Here is a 21,681-nt window from a genome sequence, read left to right as displayed (position 1 = left end):
TGGCCCAGGTTTTTTCGACTTGAAAAACACCTCCACAGAACTTCTGGGTTGCGCTGGCGTCATATGAATACATTCCATTTTATTAATTGCCTAACCTAATTAAGTGCGAACACCTCGCATGCTATTCTCTCATGGCACCCTATCCACGGAAGCAATGTAAGATGTTGCCTTTATTGTCACTTTCATGCTTCTGGCTTACGAGACAATCAGTGATTCACGCTGTTCAATCAAAGAAGTATGTTTGCGTTATTTTTTTGTAAATTTTTAACGAAAAGCTTGTGTTGTTTTAAATTAGGTGAAGCTGCACAGTATTACCGACGTTAATGAGGCATAAATCATTCGCCATCCACGCTTCCCCCTTTGCGAAAGTCGGCGTTCGCGTAGAGTCGATTCCCTTCCCGGCTGATGCCGTTGATGATGGACCGCTTTCCGTTCGCAAATGTGACCACGTGGCCTCTTCCTTCCAACTCGCCGATGTACTCCTAGAAAGGGTGAAAAAATACGTGATCAAGGCGTTATTGTAAATGAGGTAAACCGTTCAATAATAAAATGCAGAAACATCAATCCAGCAACACTTAGTTCGTCTGAATATATTCACCATTAAACAAAATTATGGAGCTATCAAATTTAGCTGAATTGAGAAACAACTAATCGTACAACAATTTCTGTGTCATGGATGCAGGAGCAATGTACAATCATCGAACAATATTTCGTACAACATTATATTAAAACGTGGAGAGTCTAGCAGCTACAATGTACATAATATTTAGTCGCCAGTAAAATCAGTTTTACTAGAGTGATACGAGATGGTGTACTTGGGGTGGGGCATGGGAAGCTATATAATCATACACACTACTTGAGCTCCTACCTTCGGTACGGAACTATTGCATATGCACGCGTTTTTATTTTCCGCGTCAAGAAAACAAACTAGTCACTGCGTTAAGGATTGATCAGTTATCGATCTACTTTGCACAAAGGCGACCGCTTTCATGGCCTAATGGTTCAACTGCATGAATAATAATGACATTGAAGCCCCGTATGTGTGATCGATTGTACGCACCGAGGGAGATATAATATGTGACGGTAACGGACATGCATAGAAAGGGCAAGACTTAGATTAAGCTACTTCTACGGCTTCACTCATGCAGGATCGAGGTGTCATCCGAACAATCTCGTGCACCGTTTCACCCTGTTTCGAACAACGTCCGTTTGCAGGTAGTGATTTTGCCGCCCCCGGCTTCGCCGGCTGAAACTGCTTAGATGCTACAATACTTCAATTTTAGTACTGAACCTTTGTTTTGAGGAAAACAGGTGTAAACGCTTTATTGCTCTAAAAGCGGCTGCAGTTAACAGGGGTGAATATGTCTGCCAGCGAGACGACTCAATGAAATAAAAGTCGTCAAAAAATTTAGCCCCACTCAATAAATTTCTCATGTAAGTGGTTTTCTCCTTCTCACTATTAAACCAAAAAGCGGGAAAAACTCACCGCCATACCAAAGCTGCCGCAGATGTGACAAGCGTCGTTTTTAAAACATGCATATCTTTTATTTTGCGTTGGCTCAGATCTTGTGAAATCGTTCATCATTTCAAAGCTTGATTTTTCTTACCTCTGATAACTCTGTCTCCACTGACACTTCATCGGGAAAAAGTTGGTGATGAACTCTTGGAGCGTCAATGGCCTCCTTGATATTGTCGCCTTGCCACAGGGTCTTCATCACCACCTACGTTATCATTGCAAAAACGTAAAACAGCTTGGGCAAAAGCAAAACACCGAAATCGCGTAGGGTTATAATGAGGACATCATGTATATTGGTGAATACACCGACTATATCTTGACAAATTGCGCCATTGTAATACAACATGCAGTAATCCCTCGTTATAACGAAGTCAGCTGGACGGTGACAAATTTCGTTATAAGCAATATTTTGATATAAGCGACCACTCGAGAAAAGCTAAAGTAGTTAAACTTTAATTGCGCCACAACTACGAGGAATCAAAACAGAATGTATATCGTGAATCAAAACTTTATTGAGGTGCAAAAGAGGCTGTGAGCTCTGACTATTTCATGTTCTTTCAGGGCGCGAGAAACCCCTTCTCCGATTTGACCCAGCAGTGACAGGCGTCCGAACCCCTCCCACACTGCAGAGCCAATGAAGGGGAGAGGGCAGTGGCCACTTCTATAGGGGAGGAGGTTGGCGTGGGCGTCAAGGAATGCTACGAGAGTTTCGCGCTGGAAAGCGCCGCAAATTCCGTGGCTCGAGTCCGAAGTTATTTTTGTTGAGCTCAAAAACAACGATTAACCACTATTGTGGGTACACGGCGCAATCATGAAAACTGACCGGTGTTTCACTATGGTGTTGCATGACCACTGGGAAATTTTTCCCCTAGGTGTGCAGACGTGAAGTTTGCAAAACAAAAGTTTTTCGGCGCCCCGCTGTCGATGACACTGCTAATTCTACGCTTCAACTGTCAGCGTTCGCGCACCAATGTCTAAGAACAAATTTAATCACTCTACCACGCAATTGAACCGTTTGCCTAAAGTCGGAGGGCGCGAATCAAGCATGACCGGCTCGAGAAAATCGCCGGGGAAACACCAGCTTAACTCGCCATGTTGACCGCCTGACTCTCCGCTGGGTCACCGCCACTCGGCTACGCCTCTGGTCGCCACTTCGCTCTAAGTGGGTCCAGCTCTTCGTATGCTTCGAATAATGCGGCCTAAAATGCATGCGTTTGGATTGGGACTAGAAGAAATTTCGAATAAAGCGATATTTCGAGTAAAGCGATTTCGTTATAACGCGGGATTACTGTATATCTCAGATCGTCGCACAGACTTGGTATAATAACAAGCGCAACATCATGTTATACTTTTAGACTAGCTTTTATTCAAGATGAAATAGAAGGACATGAAAGAGAAAACGGAATGGCTTAACCGTGAACTTGAGTGAACACGACAGTCGGTAAACTGTTTACGTGCTTCGAGGGGGTTGAGCGGTACGAAACAGCAACATTAACAAAAGGTATTACACATTATGCTTTCAGGGACTAGTAAAATTCCGTAAAGAATATTTCCTCTTTTTGAAGAATTTTCGGTTGTAGTTGCGGCCGAAATGAGATAAACATTTTTGATAGATGCAGAAAATATAAAAAAGACGCGCATTAAAAATGAAAATTGTCAGTAAACCGGTCATTCATAACACCACATTACCAGGGTGTTATGAATAAAAAGTCTCAGCTACCCAATTATATCATCACCTCTTTTTGTATGGGAACCTTCAACTTCAATGACAGCATGCAAACTAAGCATGTGGGCTGGTACAAAACGTGAAATGCATATAACTCATTTTGCCCTGTAGGAATCCGCCAGCGACTACTGGGAGTCCTCGGTATTGGATTTTTTTTTCAAGATAAAACTCTTGAATGCCGTTTGCGTCGGCATGTCCAAATAAACTAGGCATAGGCGGCGCAGAATAAAGCACGAAACAAAACCGCAACCAAAGGAGAAGACCAATCCGCTGCAAAAACAGCTTGCTAGGAAACTTCCAGGAATTTGTTGAGAAACTTCTTTGGGAAAGAGCTAAATATAGGTAACATCTGCACCTAGAAATTCCAATTTTTCTCCACAGTGCGGAACATCACTGTTAGTGTCTTTCTTACCTGCGCCACGCCTGACGTGATCTTGGGGCCTCCTGCGCCCCCTATTGCGAGCTCGGCGTCACCATTGCTGTCCACGATGACTGAGGGCACCATGGACGAGACTGGTCTCTTGTGAGGCTCAATGTAGTTGGCTCGTGAAGGGGCAATGTCGTACGAGTTGCTCATGCCTGGTGTTGAGAAGTCGTCCATCTGATTGTTGAGTATCACTCCGGAAGCTGTGCGCACATGGCTTCCGAAACTGGAATGAGCGATAATCGGTCAGGCCACACTCTTCACAGTCTTGTAGGATTGGCCCGTTTTATGTTTTAGATAAATAACGGCTTATTGATGCAACTGGGGGCATTGATTTAGAACACTTAGAAAAATGATGCCGGAATAATGCTAACCCTTCATAATATGTCTTAGTACTGGCGTTCCCAAAGCAAGTTATTGCCGCGGCTTTTGTAACTGATTAGCTTCACGCGCAGTTTTCCTTCATTATATCGTATTATTCCTACACTGCGCCATTAAAACATACATGCTTGGAGCTGAAAAACCACGGGTTGCACGCAAAAAGCAGCTTAATACAAGCTTGGACTTGGAAGAGTTGTGCTAGGGAATAAGTACACTCGTAATTGAATCTCATTCAATATAGTCCTGCCTGGTGCATCTTCGCGATAAATGGCAGTCTACAGTTTATCGTGAAAATCTAAGGAACGATCAATGCAAGAACCCAAACAGATAAATCGTTTAAACTTCATGGCAGTGATCGACCGGAAGAAGTTACCCTAAAAAAAAACAAGCAGGTGACAAGTATTTCCCCTCCTTGTATTCTCCTTTATTAGGACGCGCGATGTAAATGCGGAGCAGTGCTAATAAATTTGAAACCACAATGATGGGGCATACAATGTTTTATGAGGGCATCTACGCCATGCGTTATCTAGCTGCTGTTAACACGTTCGGTAGTAACGCACTGTGAATGAAAGCGTAATTGCGTCAGTGGGTGAGGTGTGCGTCTGAGTGAACAATGTAAAGTTACCAATGTTGTAGAGAAGTTTGTACAACGTTAATCCTACCCGCTCCATATGACCCGGTAATAAAATTACCGTATTCTTAAATTTACTTCAACACACAGGGTATACAACGACAGGCTGTTTCTTTTATGTACTTACTAGCCGTTCACAGTGGATGTGATAGAGATGACGTCGCCGTTGTGACCCCAGAACGACGCGTGAGCCGTGCCTGTGTCGTCAACTTGAGATTCGTTTACAAATCCATAATAGGTCGGGTCGTCATGCGTGCATGAATCATTGATTAAGTTTCTCGCAGCTTCCGCAAAATCTGGAGATGTTAGGAGTTGTTGTAGCTGCGGCACAATTGGAGAACGTAGGTAACAAATCTTGAGAGCTCGACCAATGAAACAGGAATAGCGCATTCTTAAAACAATTTGCAAAACATATCCAGTCCATAGCTTATCGTTTGAATAGAAGGCTTTGTTTACAACAACCGTATCTTAAGTTTGCTAGCAGCCAAGACAGCTCAAGTGTAAAACATGTTTTGTGGACATATCAAAAACACTATGCTTGTTTATTGCACAAAGTGTGTGTATTCTTTCCGTTATGTTACACTTTTCCATAGCGGCATGAATCTCTCAGTCGGTCCAGGTTACTCTGAGAAAAGATGTAAATTGCACAATTTACCAATACAATATATTTTAACGACCAACTTAGTATCTGCCTTATCGCATTCAAGGCCTCAGTAGTCGGATTGGAATTCTGGCTGCGAATGACATTTGTAACTGCGGCATGCGCAAACTAAACATATAGAAGTTATATGTGTAATGAATAGGCAGCCCTCTAAATTGAAACCTAAGCAAAAGGCACCTCCTCGACGTTATATATTTTCAAAAGCACATGTTTTTTCTCCGTAATAGTTTTGGTGTATCAAGTTGACTACGACCATCACCCACCTCTTCAACTTTGACAAATTTGCCGTCTCCAAGCAGAGCCCGTTGTGCGAAGGCGAATTTGCATGCTTCCACAAACCTGGAAGACATTTACAAAACAGCCCTAGCGATAATATGAACTATGTGCATTTTAACGTAAAGTTGACAGCTTGTAACAGGATTGGGGAACATTTAAGCCTCAGAACCAACTTATACTGCGGTCAATAATTACACCTTTCTCAAACCCACCCAGATTAAGCCAATCAAAACTCCTAAAACCGTTAAAAATTTGCTTAAAATTTGCTTGTATTGTTCCAGACCTTTAGTTATATTTTAATTGTAGCACGTCATCATTTTTCTGCCTAATATACTATAAATTGTTTATTGCAAAAAATAATAAACCACGGTGGTCTTCCTCCCGGCTTTAATGTAGAGAAGTGATTTATTGCGCCATTACCTTATTTTCACACTTCTGGTTCAACAAACACTTCAAAATGCCAGGGATTCTAGATGATCCTGCGAAATAATCATTGGGTTTGCAGATGTTTGACGTTTTTAACCAAAACATTAACACTTCTCAACGGTTTATCAACCATCTCCAGAAGCAATGACTTCAAAATATGTTCCGCAACAAGAATGTCCGAAAATGCACCGCTTAAATTCGAACACCCATCATTTGTACATATATTCATTTTACAAAGTTAATAATTTAGGTTGAAAGTTCCTTCCATTATATATGAGTTAACTTTCTGATTACTGAAAACAATAAAACAGTTGTGCTAGAAGGAGCAGGCTGACTTAGGAATATGTCTCCTCTCTTCGTTAACGTTCCATTCCAGCTTCAAAATAAAGCCATGACTACGGCTTCTGTCAAACAAAAATGCGAAACAAACAAATCCAAACAAAACTAAGTTTATTTTTATTATCATTATTGGTTGTTAGCCATCCCTTTTTCAAGTATCCTCGAAATTTATTTGTCTCAGCCAAATGGTTTTATTAAACCCTTCATCCATACCTGTGCAAGGTTAGTCCATCGTCTGGGAGCAGGTCATCGGGTGATGCCCGGAATCCGTCCATGATACCGAGGATGTAGGCTAGCACTGCGCCGCTGGCTGGCGCTGGCACTGAGTACAGCGTCCGGCCGTCTTGGAAACTTGTTCGCACTGGTGTCTCCCACGAGACGGTGTAGCGCTTCAGGTCGCTCATTGCTAGCACTCCACCTGCAGTCACCCCGAGGGCTCGCTTACGCTTTGTTGGGTTTTAGCTCATCATTATCGTCATCCTGTCTATGCCCACTGCAGGGCAAAGGCCTCTCCCATGTATCTCTAATTATCCCGGTCCTGTTATAAGTGCTACCAATTTATCCCCGCAAACTTCTTCATCTTACCTGCCCATCCAACTTTGTGCCGCCCCCTGCCACGCTTGACTTCTCCAGGGATCCACTCTGTTACCCTTAACGACCAACGATTATCTTTCCTTTGCATTACGTGCCCTTCCCTCACCAATTTCGTGTTAATTTCTACTACTATGCCCTTAAAACGCATTTGTTTCCTGACCCCCTCCGCTTTCTTGTTGTCCCTTAATGTTACACCTATCATTTTCCGTTCCATTGCTTGCTGACTCGTCCGCCATTTAAGCTGAATCCTTTTATTAGCCTCCAAGTTTCTGCCCCGTAGGTGAGTACCGGTAAAATGGAGCTGTCATACACTTTCTTCCTCAGTGACAATAGTAGGCTGCCATTCATTATCTGAGAATGCCTGCCGAATGAATGAATGAATCGTTTTAGCTAGTATACATCAATTGGCGTCATCAGTTTGCTTTGGGTGTCGCGAAGGTTAGGAACAAATCATAAGCAACACTAAATATTAATTTTGCGTTCGTTTCAAGAAAGTGTGACCGACTCATGCTATCTTATCTTTTATAAGGTACGTGCTTGGTAGGGAACATTTCGAACATCATTTCGCGCTTGTTTTCTCAGTATTTATGCGGCAATCTAGGATTACTACACGTCGACAATCTAGGAACACTACACGTAGAAACAAGGAAAAGAATCACGATGTTAGATAGTTCTTTCTGTTATGTGTAAGCGCCTACGGATTTTATAAACCATCACACTAGTTCTGTTCTTGAACTTCTTACTACGGTGCTGTGGCCGTTGTGTTGCTTAGCTTGTTTATCACAAAACTGTTACTGTAATATCGCTTAATTACTGCTACAGTGCTTTCTGAATCTATCTGTAAAATATTGTGGTGCATTGCTCACTCTTTTAGATATGCGTGTATCAAGCGACACAGGCCACGTCAATACTTAATATTATAGTTTTCTGTATGTGTCGCTAAAATTTGAAACACCAATGGTGAACAAAATTTGAATTGGTTTCATTAAATACATTACAAATTTTCTTTATTTCTGTATGCACATTCTTACTTCCCCCAATAAAAGTATTCTGCCCTGAGTATTTCTAGTGCTCGCTGAAGATCTTACGCTTGGAAATAGGACCAAAGTATTTCGCATGTATAGAATCCCTAGTGCGCAATGAGCTTGTGCAATATTTTCTCATGATACTAGTTTTATCACCAAGAACGTTATGCAGCCTGAGTAACACCACATTCACTAAACCAGGATTTCTTTTTAAATATCGACATTTGGTATCGCATCCACAAAAAAGGTGCTATTGCATTCAGCGTCACAGCGGTGGCACCAACGTGTCAGTGTGCATTTTACTTGAATATTACCAAACAGAAAGAATAATGGTTCTTGGCGAGGCAACATTTGAAGTTTTTTAAATTAATGGGCATTTTTGAACACGCTCAAACAAGCTCAAAATGTCATATGTGGGAGTATGACAATCATGAACTACGACATCCTTCGTTAAAGGGTTTGTACCGGGATCATTCTTTAGATCCATTTATATTTTCAATATTGCAAAGTGCATACGCCAGTATTGCTCGAGCACTTAGATATAGCGAATGAGAACTTGCACAGATATAACATCTGTGCCGCCAATGCAGATGTGGGGATGTGAGTATGCCCAACATAAATAGTTCGGTATTCCCTTAAGAAAAAGTATATTATTCAGAGCGTTCGTATAGACTATCACTATCACACATTTGTATGGCTCTCTCAAACGCTGTAATGGCTGTTGCCCGATATGCGTTTGCGAACTTTTTATCCGGCCACGTACCCACAACGGCTAAGCTAGATAAAGCATGTTTGTACATTTCTTGTGCTAAATGTACCTTACCGTTCTGCTGAATTTCTTTCACCGTCGCTTCTGCGAAGTCTCCCTTGTAGAAATAATCGGGGCCTTTGTCGGCTATGGCCTCAAGTGTGTTAGCGAGATCCGGCTGCACCAGCAATTCTCCTTCAGATAGCGTATCATTGGTTTCATCGTTCCAGAACACCTTTCTGAAAAATCAAAATATATTTTTGGACAGATCCCAAGTCCCAAGTCAGTGCTTTTTAACTGCAATGGCATTCCCAACTTTTGAGTATGTTCCAGTTTAGCGCATCCTTAGACTGTTTTTTATGGCTTTTGTGGTTTGCATTCTTTTCGAATACGATAAAATACAAGTCATTCGAATGTATGATACATTTAGGTGTGTGCTGTCAGCAAACTAAAAAAACTACGAGTCCTGTCTCATCTACCTTGAAAATAAATAGCGTTAGGCTGTTTACAAAAAAAACGCTGAAAGCTGTATAGAACGTTTTATCCGTTATAATTGTGCCAACAACAAGCTCCAACTAAACACATCTGACGGTCCAATTGAACGCCACAGTGCTTGCTGTGCAGCGCCGAGGGCTCTATTGCTAGTGAGTGCTGTGCCACTATAGGAGAGTAGCAGAAGAGGTGGGAGGACTAAGCTCTGGGTTAAGGAGAGGGGCGCCGTAACAGCTGCCACTGCCGCCTTTGCTCTCAAAGCTTTTTACGCGGTTCTGCGCATGTACATGCATTACCTTACACCGTAGGCTCCTTGTATTGGCCTTTCAGTCGAGAAACACGCATAATAAAACATGTCGTAGCCAATGACCCATGTGTGCCAGGTCAATGGGACGGGACCTTTGTCTCTAAAATAGCCACTTTACGCGTAGGCATAAGGAAGCACAAGTCGAAGCCGTATAGCTAACTATCTGCATCAAACCTTCCTCCCGTTTTGCTGTGACCACAGGCCATGTGTACACAAAATCTCAGCAGGTTTTTTCGCCCAAGCAATGCCTAGGCTATTACGACGTCGCAGTGAAGCACTCGGCACTTCCTTAAATGGCTGAGGCTTATTAAAGAATACGAAAAACCTGCATCATTTACAGGGATTTTGGTATTCCGGCTTTACCCAAATACTGTCATCGCGGCCGTAATGAATGGAGAAGCGCTTAACCTCATGGTAAGCAGCCGACCAAGCGGACATCACAGCGGTTGTGGGCCATGTCTTGTGGCACGCAACTCTTACTTGAGGCTTTCTGAGAGGTCGTCCTTGCTCCTCTGCAGTGCAGCCGCCAGGTGCGGCCCCACGGGGAAGCCATGCCTTGCAAACCGGATGGCGTCGTCGAAATGCTCTCGCCAAGAGAGCGCCCCATGCAGTTCCCTGAGCAGCGCCTGGTAGCCGCGAAGCTCTCCTGGTACGGCCACGGACAGACCACCTGCCGATGTAGTATGCGCACAGATAAGGCAAGAACGTGAACATATGAGTGCCGTACCCGGGATTCGTACAAGGAGGTCTTACTGAGCCTCCAAGAATCATTACCTCCGGAGTTTCAAACATTAGTTCTCCGCGGCCTTAACATATTGTTTCGTCCTACTACTACTACTAATAATGATACTACTACTACTACTACTACTACTACTACTACCACTTTTAGTTTTACTACTACTATTACTATATACAAGTATTTCGTAGCATTTCGTTTATCGCTGCCAACAATAAAGCCAATAATTTCTCGGTTGGGGAAAAGAACCCTTAGAAGTTAGACCGCGCACTCACAGCTCTAAAAGGCATTGTTTTCCTGGATGCAGGCTCACAACTTATTATTATACTACGTGAGATGCTCATATGGTTTAATGGAGGTAATAAACGTAAGTTGGCTGAGAGAAGAGGTCAATATATGCTAGTACTGCTTTTATTTATGTTATTTCCGAATTTACAACACCATGGAGACACTTAATTCAACAATACTATGCTTGTGGAGCTACAAGAAAAGAGTGAGAATTAGTAACAGTTTCGCACAGTAAAAATGTAAATGGTAATAGTCTAATGTAAATGGACTTGTAAATGTAAATGTAAATGTAAATTGTAAATGTAAATGTAAATGGACTTATAGTCTAATGAAACAGTAGCAAGGTATGGCGGGCTTTCTTGCCTCTGGTTGCCAAAGTCTTGTTGTCCACGAACATGTCCCTCGACGCTGCTGCTGGAGCTGATTCCCTGGCTATGAGCGTCAGAGCCTGTCTCGTGCACCTGAAAGGTAATCAGAAGATATAAGTACGCATATTAGGATTTTGTTTTGGATTTGGGCTGGCAGGGGAAGGATCGCTTTGAAACATGTTTTGGAAAAGCACAGATACTAAGCGCTGTTACCGGAAGGTTATAACTCCCGCCACCTTTTCTATGGCTCGTCGTTTTTGCCGTATCCCTACTTCTCTATTTTTTCGAAGGGACGTCGTTGCAAAATAAGATTAAAGTTTTAAATATTTCATGTTTTGTTTATAAAGGCCGGAACTTGTTTTATAGCTTCTTTAGTTACGAATGCACTGAACATCTCGTAGTTTTTGTATCTGATGACGCGACTTACATCACCCAACCAATTTTTGAGGTTAAATCCGATTGTTTAATGAGCTGTCACGGCATACACTTTTTTATAAACACTTAGTATTAGCTTCTTGGGTTCATTACCCTTTAGGAATGCTGAATTCGCATCGTCGTTGCACTTTTGCGCGTAAAATATTATCTAATATTTTGGTTTTGATTGGCGCTTCCCTTTGTCTATCTATCTTGACAACCCCTTCATTTCTCTAATTTGCTTAGTACCCAGCCCTTTCATGGTTATACAGTGTACTCCAGCTATCATGCACCAAGTTTTTAATAAAGAGCAATGTCGTTACTTGAAGAAAACCTTGTCCATAATGCTTCTAGCACAGAGGAGTAGCGGCCAGTAATTTTTTTCTTTTCATTAGTGAGATGTAAATAATTAATTGTAAATCATTATCTAACTCGAGAGGTACTGTCTTGTAGGTACCCACGAGAGGCACCTGACTGCGGTATTTTCAGCAACGAACTGATTGTGTACTCACTTATTCTTGTTCACTAAGAAACCCCGCGAAATAGGAAAAGTACCACGTGACGACGCCCCGTCCCCACCATAAAGTAGTGCCCTCGAACAGGCTGCCTGTGAGTAAGTGAGAATGAAACGGAGGAAAGAAAGAAAAGAGAAATGGCGACCAAGTTTGTGCCTTACCTGCCACACATGTCCCGCGAAATTTGCTGCTGCTTGCATGCCATTATCAAACTGATGCGCTACCTCTTGGGGCGTGTGACAAAAAAGCAATTGCATCCAATAAGATTAATTGAAGACGCTGCTTTATGATGCAGGCTGGAGCGTCGTCACGTGGGATTTTTTATATTTCGCGGGGCTTCTCTATCAGCCAGAATAAATGAATACGCAGTTAGTTCGTCGCTGAAAATACCTCGGATAGATGCCTCTCGGGGGTACGTACAAGTGCCTCATTGACACTTTATAGATAATTGCAGTATTTCTAGAGGTAGAAAATAACTCGCAATTAATAACAAAATCTCATTAATGAAAACATTACTGGCCGCTACTCCTCTGTACTAAAAACACTATGCACTAGGTTTTTTTCGAGTAACGCCATTGCTCTTCTTTAAAAAGTTGGTGCATAATGGCCAACGTCCATTATCAGTACCTGAGGTAGACGGTGGCAACAAATCCTCCCCCGATGCCCATTGAGTGCGGAACGGTCACCCCCATGCACAGCAAGGTGGCCACAGCGGCGTCGGCGAGGTTTCCGCCCTTCTCAAAGATATTTCTGAAAGTCAAAGAAAAAATGAGACTCAAAATGACAGCTGGCTATAAAGACGGCTAATGATCGTAATATCATTCTCTCCACACGTAGGACATCACCACCACAAACCTCAATAGCTTCAGCACTGTCATCAGAATCATCGTCATTATCATAATGATAATCACCGCCGACTCCCGTTTGATATTCACTGCAGGACTAAGAGCTCTTGCATAAACATACCAAGCACTGATATCTTGTTTCACCCGGATTCTTCTTCTTCTCAACATTTTCCGAGCTCTTCTATCCAACAAGTTAGCTATCCGTCCTTGCTTTTCATACAGTTCCTTCTGTGGCGGAGATATTCGGTCTTTATGCTGTCTGTTTTCCCAGTACATGTTGCTACCAACTGAAATTTTTGAAATTTCAGCTGAAGTGGCTTGAATACAAGTTAAGAGCACTGTGATAAAACACTTCTCTGCTGCTTTGGTGACCCGGGTTAAAATTACACGAGAACCAAATCTGCTTTCGCTTTAAAGCGGTGGCCATTATCGTACCTTTCGCGTTGACGCCAACGACAATTACTATGACTAGGGGCTTTTTTGGTTTTTGATAAGGCACTGAAGTCCTTTGCCTTAAAACACAAAGCACCTTGTCGTTAAAGTGCGACTAAATATTCGAAATCGTTTCACAGCCTTTGAAATGTAGACCGGCATTCCTTTGGAATTCCTTCGAATTGATAACCTTCACTTCCAATGTGTACAGTTCAGCGAGTGAGTTTGTAGCCCATATGGGATTACTACACCATAAATTAAATAAAAAACAGTAGTCTTACTACGGTCTATGGCACTGTGGCCATTAGGGCATCGATGAAGTTGTACACTGTATTCAGAATTTTATTAGGGTGAAATGAATAATTATCTCATCAATGCGAAAAGTAACCGTGGTCGTCAACACACGTGGTGCCAAAATTGCCGCTCCTGTAAAAGCAAAATAAATAAATACAAGCACATTTGGTTTCATGAGGAATGTGAACTCACGTCTCCAGAGCAGGATCCATGTGCCTTACATCTCATCGAATTGGGCCTTCACCGGAAGGGGAACAATAATGAATTTACTGAACAAGAATGAATGAATGAATTTACTGAATGATTTTACTGATCAAGAATGAGCCTGTTGCATGCAACTGGTCAGGTGAATGCGAAAGCACGTGAGTAGAACAGGTGCACACGCAGGAGAGCTGTGGCCGTGGGCAAGCGACCCCGGGAACTGGAGCCAGTCTTCCTTCCAAAGCGATTCGCCCCAAAAGACGATGAAAGCAAACCGAGGAGACTCAGACACGATGTATAATCACTAGGCTTTCGGCTTCGAAACGTACACACATAGTTCAACTTTCTGAAAATTAGGTTTTTCTTTCAGAGACCACTGGCGTGGGAGAAATATCTTGAGCAGTTTCCATTAGCTAGGAATGCCAGCCTGGGATTGATTGCACTAGCTTAAATGTTTTGCGCGAATTATTGATGATGGCACATTTATTTCAAAGACAATTTCATTTTGACTTGTATCTGTTCTCCTCATCAGGCCAACCCCCTTTCTTTGGTGTCCGTAGCCGCGATTTTGGGTAGCTGCTCCTTTGGTCTCGCATACAGCCGGTGCTACTGCGATCCGGGTTTGCTTATGTATATGCAGGTATTCGACTGCTTTTTCGACCCACTATCCTTTCTCTACAAACTTTGGGCTTCGCAGAAGACCAGACCTGTACTTTCGTCCACACTGCTCTCGCAAACAAAGGAGGCATTGCCGCCACAATGTTTTGAGTTCTCCCGCTTACTTAATTTATTGATTTTAAGGTTTAGCGCGCCGACTCAACGCAGGCGATGAGGCGCGCCGTAGTGCAGGGCTCCAGATTAATTTTGATCTCCTGGGGATGTTTACCGTGCGCCTAAATTTCGAACACACGGGCGTTTTCGCTTTTCGCCTCCATCGGAAAAGCAGCCGCCGCGGCCGCGAAGCGAACCCGTATTCCCGCTTACGCAGGAGGATTTTGTGGTGTTCTAAAACGCACTATTCGCCTCGAAAGTGGAGCAATACGTGTTGTAAGAGTTGTGCTTTTGGGCTTTCTTTAAGATGTTGTCCTGTTATCTTTCACTCCGCAGTTAGTCGTACAGAGCTACGGTAGCCCTCGATCATGGAGCGAGGTGGGTGACGAGGTACTTGGGCAACATTTTACTCCCCCTTTTGCTTCTTTCGTTTTCTGGCGTATACATAATGCATGCTTATTTAGTTTATTCGTGTTCGTGCGTTGAAATTAACGGTTATCCAGACAATGTGCTCCAACTGCATTTCGCCTCACCTTGACACGTTGGCGCATGGGGCAGCATCCGTGGACACGGCCCAATGGCTGAAGTTGCCAAGTTCCGAGGTCAACTGTACAGTGTCGCTTGGTGGCGTCGTGTTGCACCCCATGTCGGCCAAACTGTCGTCATCGGTAGTACCAACTGAGCTTGTGGCTGAATCCGGGGAGTCGACGATTGCAGAGCTTGTGCTGGATTCCGGTTCATCCGCCTGAAAACTTGTGATGCCTGTGTCGCTTGTTGTGCTCTCACCATTTGCGGACGCCACCAGAAGTCCAACGGCTAGACTTGCAGCTAGGCAAAGGTACCTATGAAAAAGTCATGCACTCGTCCGTATAACGACGACAATGGTTGGACTCGAAGCTTTCTTGCAATGGCTTCTTTGTTTGGACAATCCCACTCTGCAAGTATGTGGTAACCTAGAGGGACGCACGCCTTTTCGAGAATATCCACAGGAACTTTCGAGTGTGCACTCCGTAGGCCTAACGGTTGGGTTTGGGGTGTACGACGCGAATCGGTGCATGCTACTCAACGTTTGCTTTGACCATGTCGAAATGGAGCAATCGCGTAGACGAGGGTTACATAACGCGACGGACCCATGTTCGATTCCGGCCACGCGAAGAGTTTTCTTCTGTCACTTCACTAACGATCTTTCATCATCATCGTCATTAAAAATTGGCGTTCCTGCAGAGCGTATTGCCATACAATGGCATCAATGAGGACACTGAAGCTTCGCTTTAATAAATGACAACGTATACAAATGTAAAAACTGAACACTTGCTTCAATTTTGGGTAGCGTATAAATGGTTGCGCAATGATACTCCCTTGACATGAAGATAACTCAGGTAGGTTATATCGCAGCTGCATGCCAACAAAAAAAATTTTGTTTTGGTGCGTATTATCCCGTGCTTGTATTGGAATAGAAATCTGTATGGCAAAAACACTGTAAAAACCAACTAGGCAACAATAAATGTAGCCGTATATGACTTTTGCAGCAGGCGGAAGAAAACAGAATATAGATGACAGCACCCAGTTTTTGCGTTCCTTGCCCCGTAATTTCCACTGTTTCAGTTTCCCCCGTAGGTTCCTAGTGTGCCAAATGCTTATTCCGACCAGTGGCACCCACAAAAGAAAAACAAAACAGGCCGGGAACATTTGCATGCCTTGGTTGCAACTACGTTAGATACGCTATATTGGGCGTTATTTCCGTCCTCGTGAGTCGCGCGCCTCGACGCAGTCGCAACGCCGTTGTTTTAATCCGACAGGCCATTGCCAAATATTGTCTGGTCAGTTAGTGGCATGATATTCCGAAAACAGGTTAAAAAATTCACAGGTTCAGTACCGCTGGTTTATGAATAGTGCAACGGTACCATAACCTGCACGTTGAAATATTGTTGAAACATTGAAACACGATCAAATAGACGAGGGTATGTAACACACATAAGCAGCAGTACCTGCGGATCACTGACGCGGCTGGACCATACCCGAAACGAACATGCGAATAAAAAACTGCGCCGTATTACCAAAACCTACGTAATATTCCTTCTATTGTACCGCTACTAAGCAAAGTGTACACAAAATACGAACAATGTTCGCGTAGCCAAAGAAAAATACCGTTGCAATTTATGGAATGCCTGTTGAAAGGACGATTTCAAAAATACTACTGAAGTGACCCTCCAGAGTACATAAATCGAATAAAGATTGATTTCCTGACTGTGTAATATGAAGAGAGTATTGCGAGAAATCGAACAAGCGCAAAGGTACGAAATCAACAACCTTCATTGATAGTGTAAACAAAAATAACCTTCGCCCTACTTACGTAGGAAACTTGTTCTCTGTTGAAACCATCCTTGCTTTGCCGTATAATGATTTCCTTTTTTCAGTACCCAGGAGCACTTTTTAAAAACAAACGGTGCTTTGGTCTCCTTGCTTGCTGTATGGCCCGAGAACCCGGTGCGTCGTTGTTCTAAATAGACTGATGCTGTGGAAGCGGGCTATGCACAAACAAATGTTGCCATAACCGCAATAGAGATAAACTGTCCGCGCTACAGACGTGCTTTGCAGAGATAGTGACACCCCAGAGGCACTCCAGTGTCGGGCATTGGTCGGAGTGTTTACTGCCTAGCTCACTCATATATGTGGAGGGTGGTCGCAACTGTGCAATAACAGCTACCTCTTGGGCGGAAATGCACCAAGAAGCTTCTTATTCCGAATCCGGATTCCAACGGACATTCTTTGTTATTTATAACTTGAGGGGCTATCTTGTTTAATATGAGTACGCGAGGGTGACGCCGGCCACGGCAGTTCTTTTCCATGAAGCGTAAAGACGAAAATGCCCGTGTGCCGAGGATTTGGAGCATGTTAAAAGTCTTCAGCCTGCCGAAAGCTACCTGTAGCCTACACTACAGCACTTCATAGGCGATAGGAAAGCATGCAATAAAAGTTTAAAAAATTGGTTGCGTATCTTGTCGCTCCACTGCAAAGTCCATGAAAGACGACAGTCTTGTGCCGCCTCTGCAGCGACGCGGCACTCTGTCCTCGCTCTCTCTCCCCTCCCCTCCCCTCCCGTCTGGCTCTTCCCAACACCACAAGAAGGAGATGACAAGAGAAAATTGTTTTAGGTGGTGTGGATTTTACCCTGCCCTCTCCCTCATCGCAAATTTTCTACGACACAAATTTTCTCTGTTCAATTCAATTTTCTCCGAGTTCTCGTACGCCATCTGGTCGGAGTGCGCAAACTTGCCTCAATTTTTAATACGTTGTTCTTTTTTAGATGGGGCGCATCTCTTGCTCTGAGGCATGTCCCTCCTGCGTAGTCGGCGTCCGTCCGCACGCCACCTGCGCATGCGCGACTCTCCTCTGTTCGTCTCTCCCACAGCTGTGCGCCACACTCTCATTCCGGCGTATTAGCATAACGACAGCTGGCGCGCTTGGTTGTCGCGCGCTTCGCTGCGTTAACGCTGCGTTAACAGCTGCTGCGGTGCGCATGTGAGCGCGCGCGCGACTCTCTCCCGCGGTCTCCTCTCCTTCAAGCGCTGTGAATATAAAGCGGGTATCGCTCCGCGACGGTTCAGTCAGCGCTCGCTCTCGTTCTTCTCGAACATCGACGATGAAACCAAGATTCGACCACTGCTGCGGCAACCACTGACTGTGCACTTTACTGATCATAAAGTCATCATTCTTAAATGTAATAAAGAGCTGGGTGGTGGTCGCTAAAACACGTGTACTCTCTCATTTCGCGTATGCATGCGCCGCATCACACCAGGGTTCCCTCGCGGGGAGATGGGCGCAATTTTTTTAGCAATCGTCAGAATCAACTTTCTGTGTATTGTTAAATAAAACAAAATGCTGCCATAGTTTTGTATAGAATACTGATAATCTGTCTGGTATGGCTGCATTCTGTCTGTAAATGTGCCAATATGTATGTGCTGTTTACTACGTTTCTGATTTGTCTGAAAGTTATAACTCTCAACAAGTGCTTGCTTGTTCGTAATTTTATTGGTTTATTCTATTTCCTATGACTATATTGTATTATGCTATTTTAATTTTATTTTATTAATCTACAGCCTATAATAGACCCCGTGATTAGAGGTATTCTTTCCCGCCCCCTTTCCCGATTTTAATTCGTCGAGTGTGTTTTTTCTTTGTATGATCTACGCATTGCGTAATTTACTGTTATTGTGTATATGGCTCTTTGCACTGTGCTGCCATCAATTCCCCGCGAGGGAAGATCATCTGTCAGGCCATGGCCTCTAGCTCTGTGATGTGAAGTGAATAGACCTGAAACTTTAAATAGGCCTGAGATTTTCCTGGCGCTCCATAAATTGAACGTGTATGACCAAAGCCAGTGGTTTTTGTAGTTTGGAACTGTCTTGCGTGTATATACCCGTCGTAAAAGAATTGTTTTACCTTTTGGCTGTGCCGTTGAATAGAGGGACAGACAGCAGACCAATGGACAGATCGACAGACATAAAAAATATATGCATTTGCGGAGCTCAGGACAGACTATCGCCTTTACAAATGACAAAAAGACGCAAAAATATCATATTCCGCGTTGGTGCTGTATACTTAAGGTGCCGGAGAATGGAAACAACACGAACCTTTTGATGCCGTAGTTGAGTTTTGTTTTTGTTCTGTTAAGTTCATTTTCTCCCATTTCGAAAACAACTGGGTCTTTTCTTTTTCTGGGCCGTGTTGCAGTACCTTTCTCTCCGGCGAGCAGAAACGTTTCAGATGTTCCGTTGTGGGGCTAGTGTGGAAAGTATCTCTTGTCGACCTGATTGCATGCTTGGCGCACACACTTTGAAGCACCAGCGCCACTTCAGCATGTACTATAAATACAGTTCAAACCGCCTTTGTTTTTTTTTTTTACTTTTTGGGTTTCAGCACACATTTCTTTATAGCTAGGCTGCAGACCTTTCTGGCTGCCGACTGCGGGCATGCAGGATTGGGGCCGCACTTCGAAAGTCTATTTTTCATTCCTTCTATGTGGAAATACCCTGAGTCAATTTGCCCCGACTGATTATAAAGCATTAATTCGGAAATATGAAGCTTTTATTCCTTATGTGGCAGGTCGCATAGTTTAGCCTTGATTGATTGATTGTACGGTTTAACGCGCCGACGTAACGCAGGCGATGAGGCGCGCCGTAGTGGAGGGCTCCGGATTAATTTTGACCACCTGCGGATCTTTAACGTGCGCAAAAATTTCGTACACATGGGCGTTTTTGTGTTTCGCCTCCATCAGAAAAGTGGCCGCCGCGGCCGGGAATCGGACCCACGAGCTCGTGCTCAGTAGCGCAACGCCTTAGCCACTGAGCCACCGTGGCGGGTGCATAGTTTAGCCTTATTTATTTTACTGAGACATTTCCTTGTAGGCCTAGTAGGTATTTAATAAATTCCTAGGTATTGCTTTTTTGGCGCTATCGTAGATTGACTGTTTCAGTTGTTGTGGTCGTAGTGCTATTTTATTAGGTAATTGAATTGAAGTAACGTGTGTCATGCATAAATTACCGTTCCTTTCTCAAAATATAAACTATCGGGTAGAGCCTGTTATGGGTTAGAATTGTATTGCATATTCGATTGCGGTGGTGGTGTCTGAACGGGGGACAATTACTAGGAAAGTGCGTCTTAGTGCCACATAACACCCAGTATCTTTCCCGCACACTGACCTTCGTGAATTTGCATTTTGCGATGTGCCGTTCATAGTATGGTCTCCTGGTCTCAGGCCACACACCTCCAAAGTCAACATAACGTCCTCCGTCCTTACGGCCCCTTCGTTATACGACGCAAACGTCCGGTTTCTTGCTTTCTCCTTGAGGTCATCATGCCCTTATCGCAAAGGAGAGTTACGTTGTACAGCTCCATATAACCTGTAATCCACTGAAAGTTGTGCTGGCAGTAGAATAACGGCCTTCCCGTTGTAGTCGAAGCTCCCGTTCCTAAAGCTTTCTTACTGCTATTTTTAGGCAGTGGAAAATGCCTGCACTCCTCCCGCTAATGCTGTAAATGCTACTTTCCAGACAGGCATGCGCAAAAGCGTAGCCAGATTAACATGTATAGTGTCCTGTTTTAGGATAGCTCCGACATCAGAAATTTCTGTTATTCGCAAAAAGTTTAACAATTATGATATTACAATATTTGTTAACTTATTTGTTCTAAAATATGGATACAACTGTCACTTCGGATCACTACCGGCTTTATAGATAGCGACCTACCCATGCGCGCCGATTCTGCGTGCCGAATTTGTTACGCCTCGTTTTTTTTTTAGTTCTTTCCGACGCCACTGCACTGGCTGGCGCTGTATTTAATCCCGATTCCTCCGTTTTATGCGCGTTTCTTCGGCCTGCCATCGTTGTTATTTGGTCTTTCTATCGGTCCGTTGTGGTCAGTCTTTGCATATTCCCATTGGGAGAGGTACACACTTTCTGTTGGCTCGACAGCGTGCTAAAATAAGTTTTTTAATGTGAAATTTCACTCATTAGGCACTGATTAGACTGATGAAATCCCGCACGCTGCCGGCGTCAACCGAACACGCACCCACAATGATATCGTCGGCAAAAAACTCTCCACAGCTGCTGACCCTTTGCTAAAACGTTCCATGGCGTTGCACACGTTCGATAGGCAGGCGTATATTCTAAAGAATACAACCCAGAAAAATATTCAGCGCGTTTTTTCTACAGCATGAAACAGAAATAATGAAATGTAAGATTATATCGTTTAGTAACCGTGTGGAAGACAGGACAAAGAAAGGTACAGACGACACAAGCGCTGGCGTCATCTGTACCTTCGTTTGTCCCGTCTTCCGCGATGTTTTTAAATGATATAATGTACCAACAAGCCCTTCAGTAGGTTCTTTTGCTCCCTTTTGAACAGGAAGAAGCACTTTGCGCGCACTGTTTCATATAGCGCATCAGAAAAAAAAGGAAAAACAGGTAGAAATACTCTGAGCGCGGTCAATTCCGACGAGCTTACGTCGCATAGTACAAATATAACAAAAAATAAACGAGCGTGCGACAGAAAATTGGGTCTTCGTTGGCGTTCACCTTTGTAAAGGCAGTATTCCAGCACCATGATTAGTGATTATCGAAAAGGTAGCTGCAGTGAGTCTGATGCCGAAGTTGCAGGTTATATTCAATTTAGGCAGGACGCTCGGCAACAAGACTAGCCAAAACAAACACTTTTGCGAAAGAATATGAAGAAAAATCGTGAAATATTTTTGCATCGTACTTACAGTGAAC

The 21,681-nt window shown here is 43.6% G+C and overlaps 1 protein-coding gene across 1 annotated transcript; it reads right to left on the bottom strand.

Moving 5' to 3' along the window:
* Nucleotides 1–335: 335 nt before the first annotated feature.
* LOC144146432 (scoloptoxin SSD14-like) lies at nucleotides 336–16,898 on the bottom strand. Its single transcript, XM_077678387.1, has 12 exons — nucleotides 16,764–16,898; nucleotides 14,944–15,252; nucleotides 12,495–12,617; nucleotides 10,934–11,031; nucleotides 10,027–10,216; nucleotides 8,823–8,986; nucleotides 6,594–6,798; nucleotides 5,603–5,678; nucleotides 4,806–4,999; nucleotides 3,655–3,892; nucleotides 1,608–1,721; nucleotides 336–482 (listed from the first exon to the last, which is right to left on the bottom strand). The coding sequence occupies exons 1-12, from the start codon at nucleotides 16,790–16,792 to the stop codon at nucleotides 336–338; spliced, it is 1,887 nt and encodes a 628-aa protein (XP_077534513.1). The 5' UTR covers nucleotides 16,793–16,898.
* Between the last annotated feature and the right edge of the window lie 4,783 nt (nucleotides 16,899–21,681).

This window comes from Haemaphysalis longicornis, unplaced genomic scaffold, assembly GCF_048455015.1.
Source record: "Haemaphysalis longicornis isolate Haplotype H1 unplaced genomic scaffold, Haemaphysalis longicornis Haplotype H1 scaffold_7, whole genome shotgun sequence".
In the NCBI taxonomy this organism is placed as follows: Eukaryota; Metazoa; Arthropoda; class Arachnida; order Ixodida; family Ixodidae; genus Haemaphysalis; species Haemaphysalis longicornis.
The sequence above is the reverse complement of the archived record's forward strand: the minus strand, read 5'-3'. Positions and strand labels throughout refer to the sequence as shown.

Coding starts and splice junctions, on each gene's coding strand:
- LOC144146432 (XM_077678387.1), bottom strand. CDS start 16,792: ATGGTTTCAACAGAGAACAAGTTTCCTAC. Junction 8,987..10,026: donor GACCTCTCAGAAAGCCTCAA/GTAAGAGTTGCG, acceptor TTGATTTTTCAG/AAAGGTGTTCTGGAACGATG. Junction 6,799..8,822: donor GAAAGAAATTCAGCAGAACG/GTAAGGTACATT, acceptor GGGTGACTGCAG/GTGGAGTGCTAGCAATGAGC.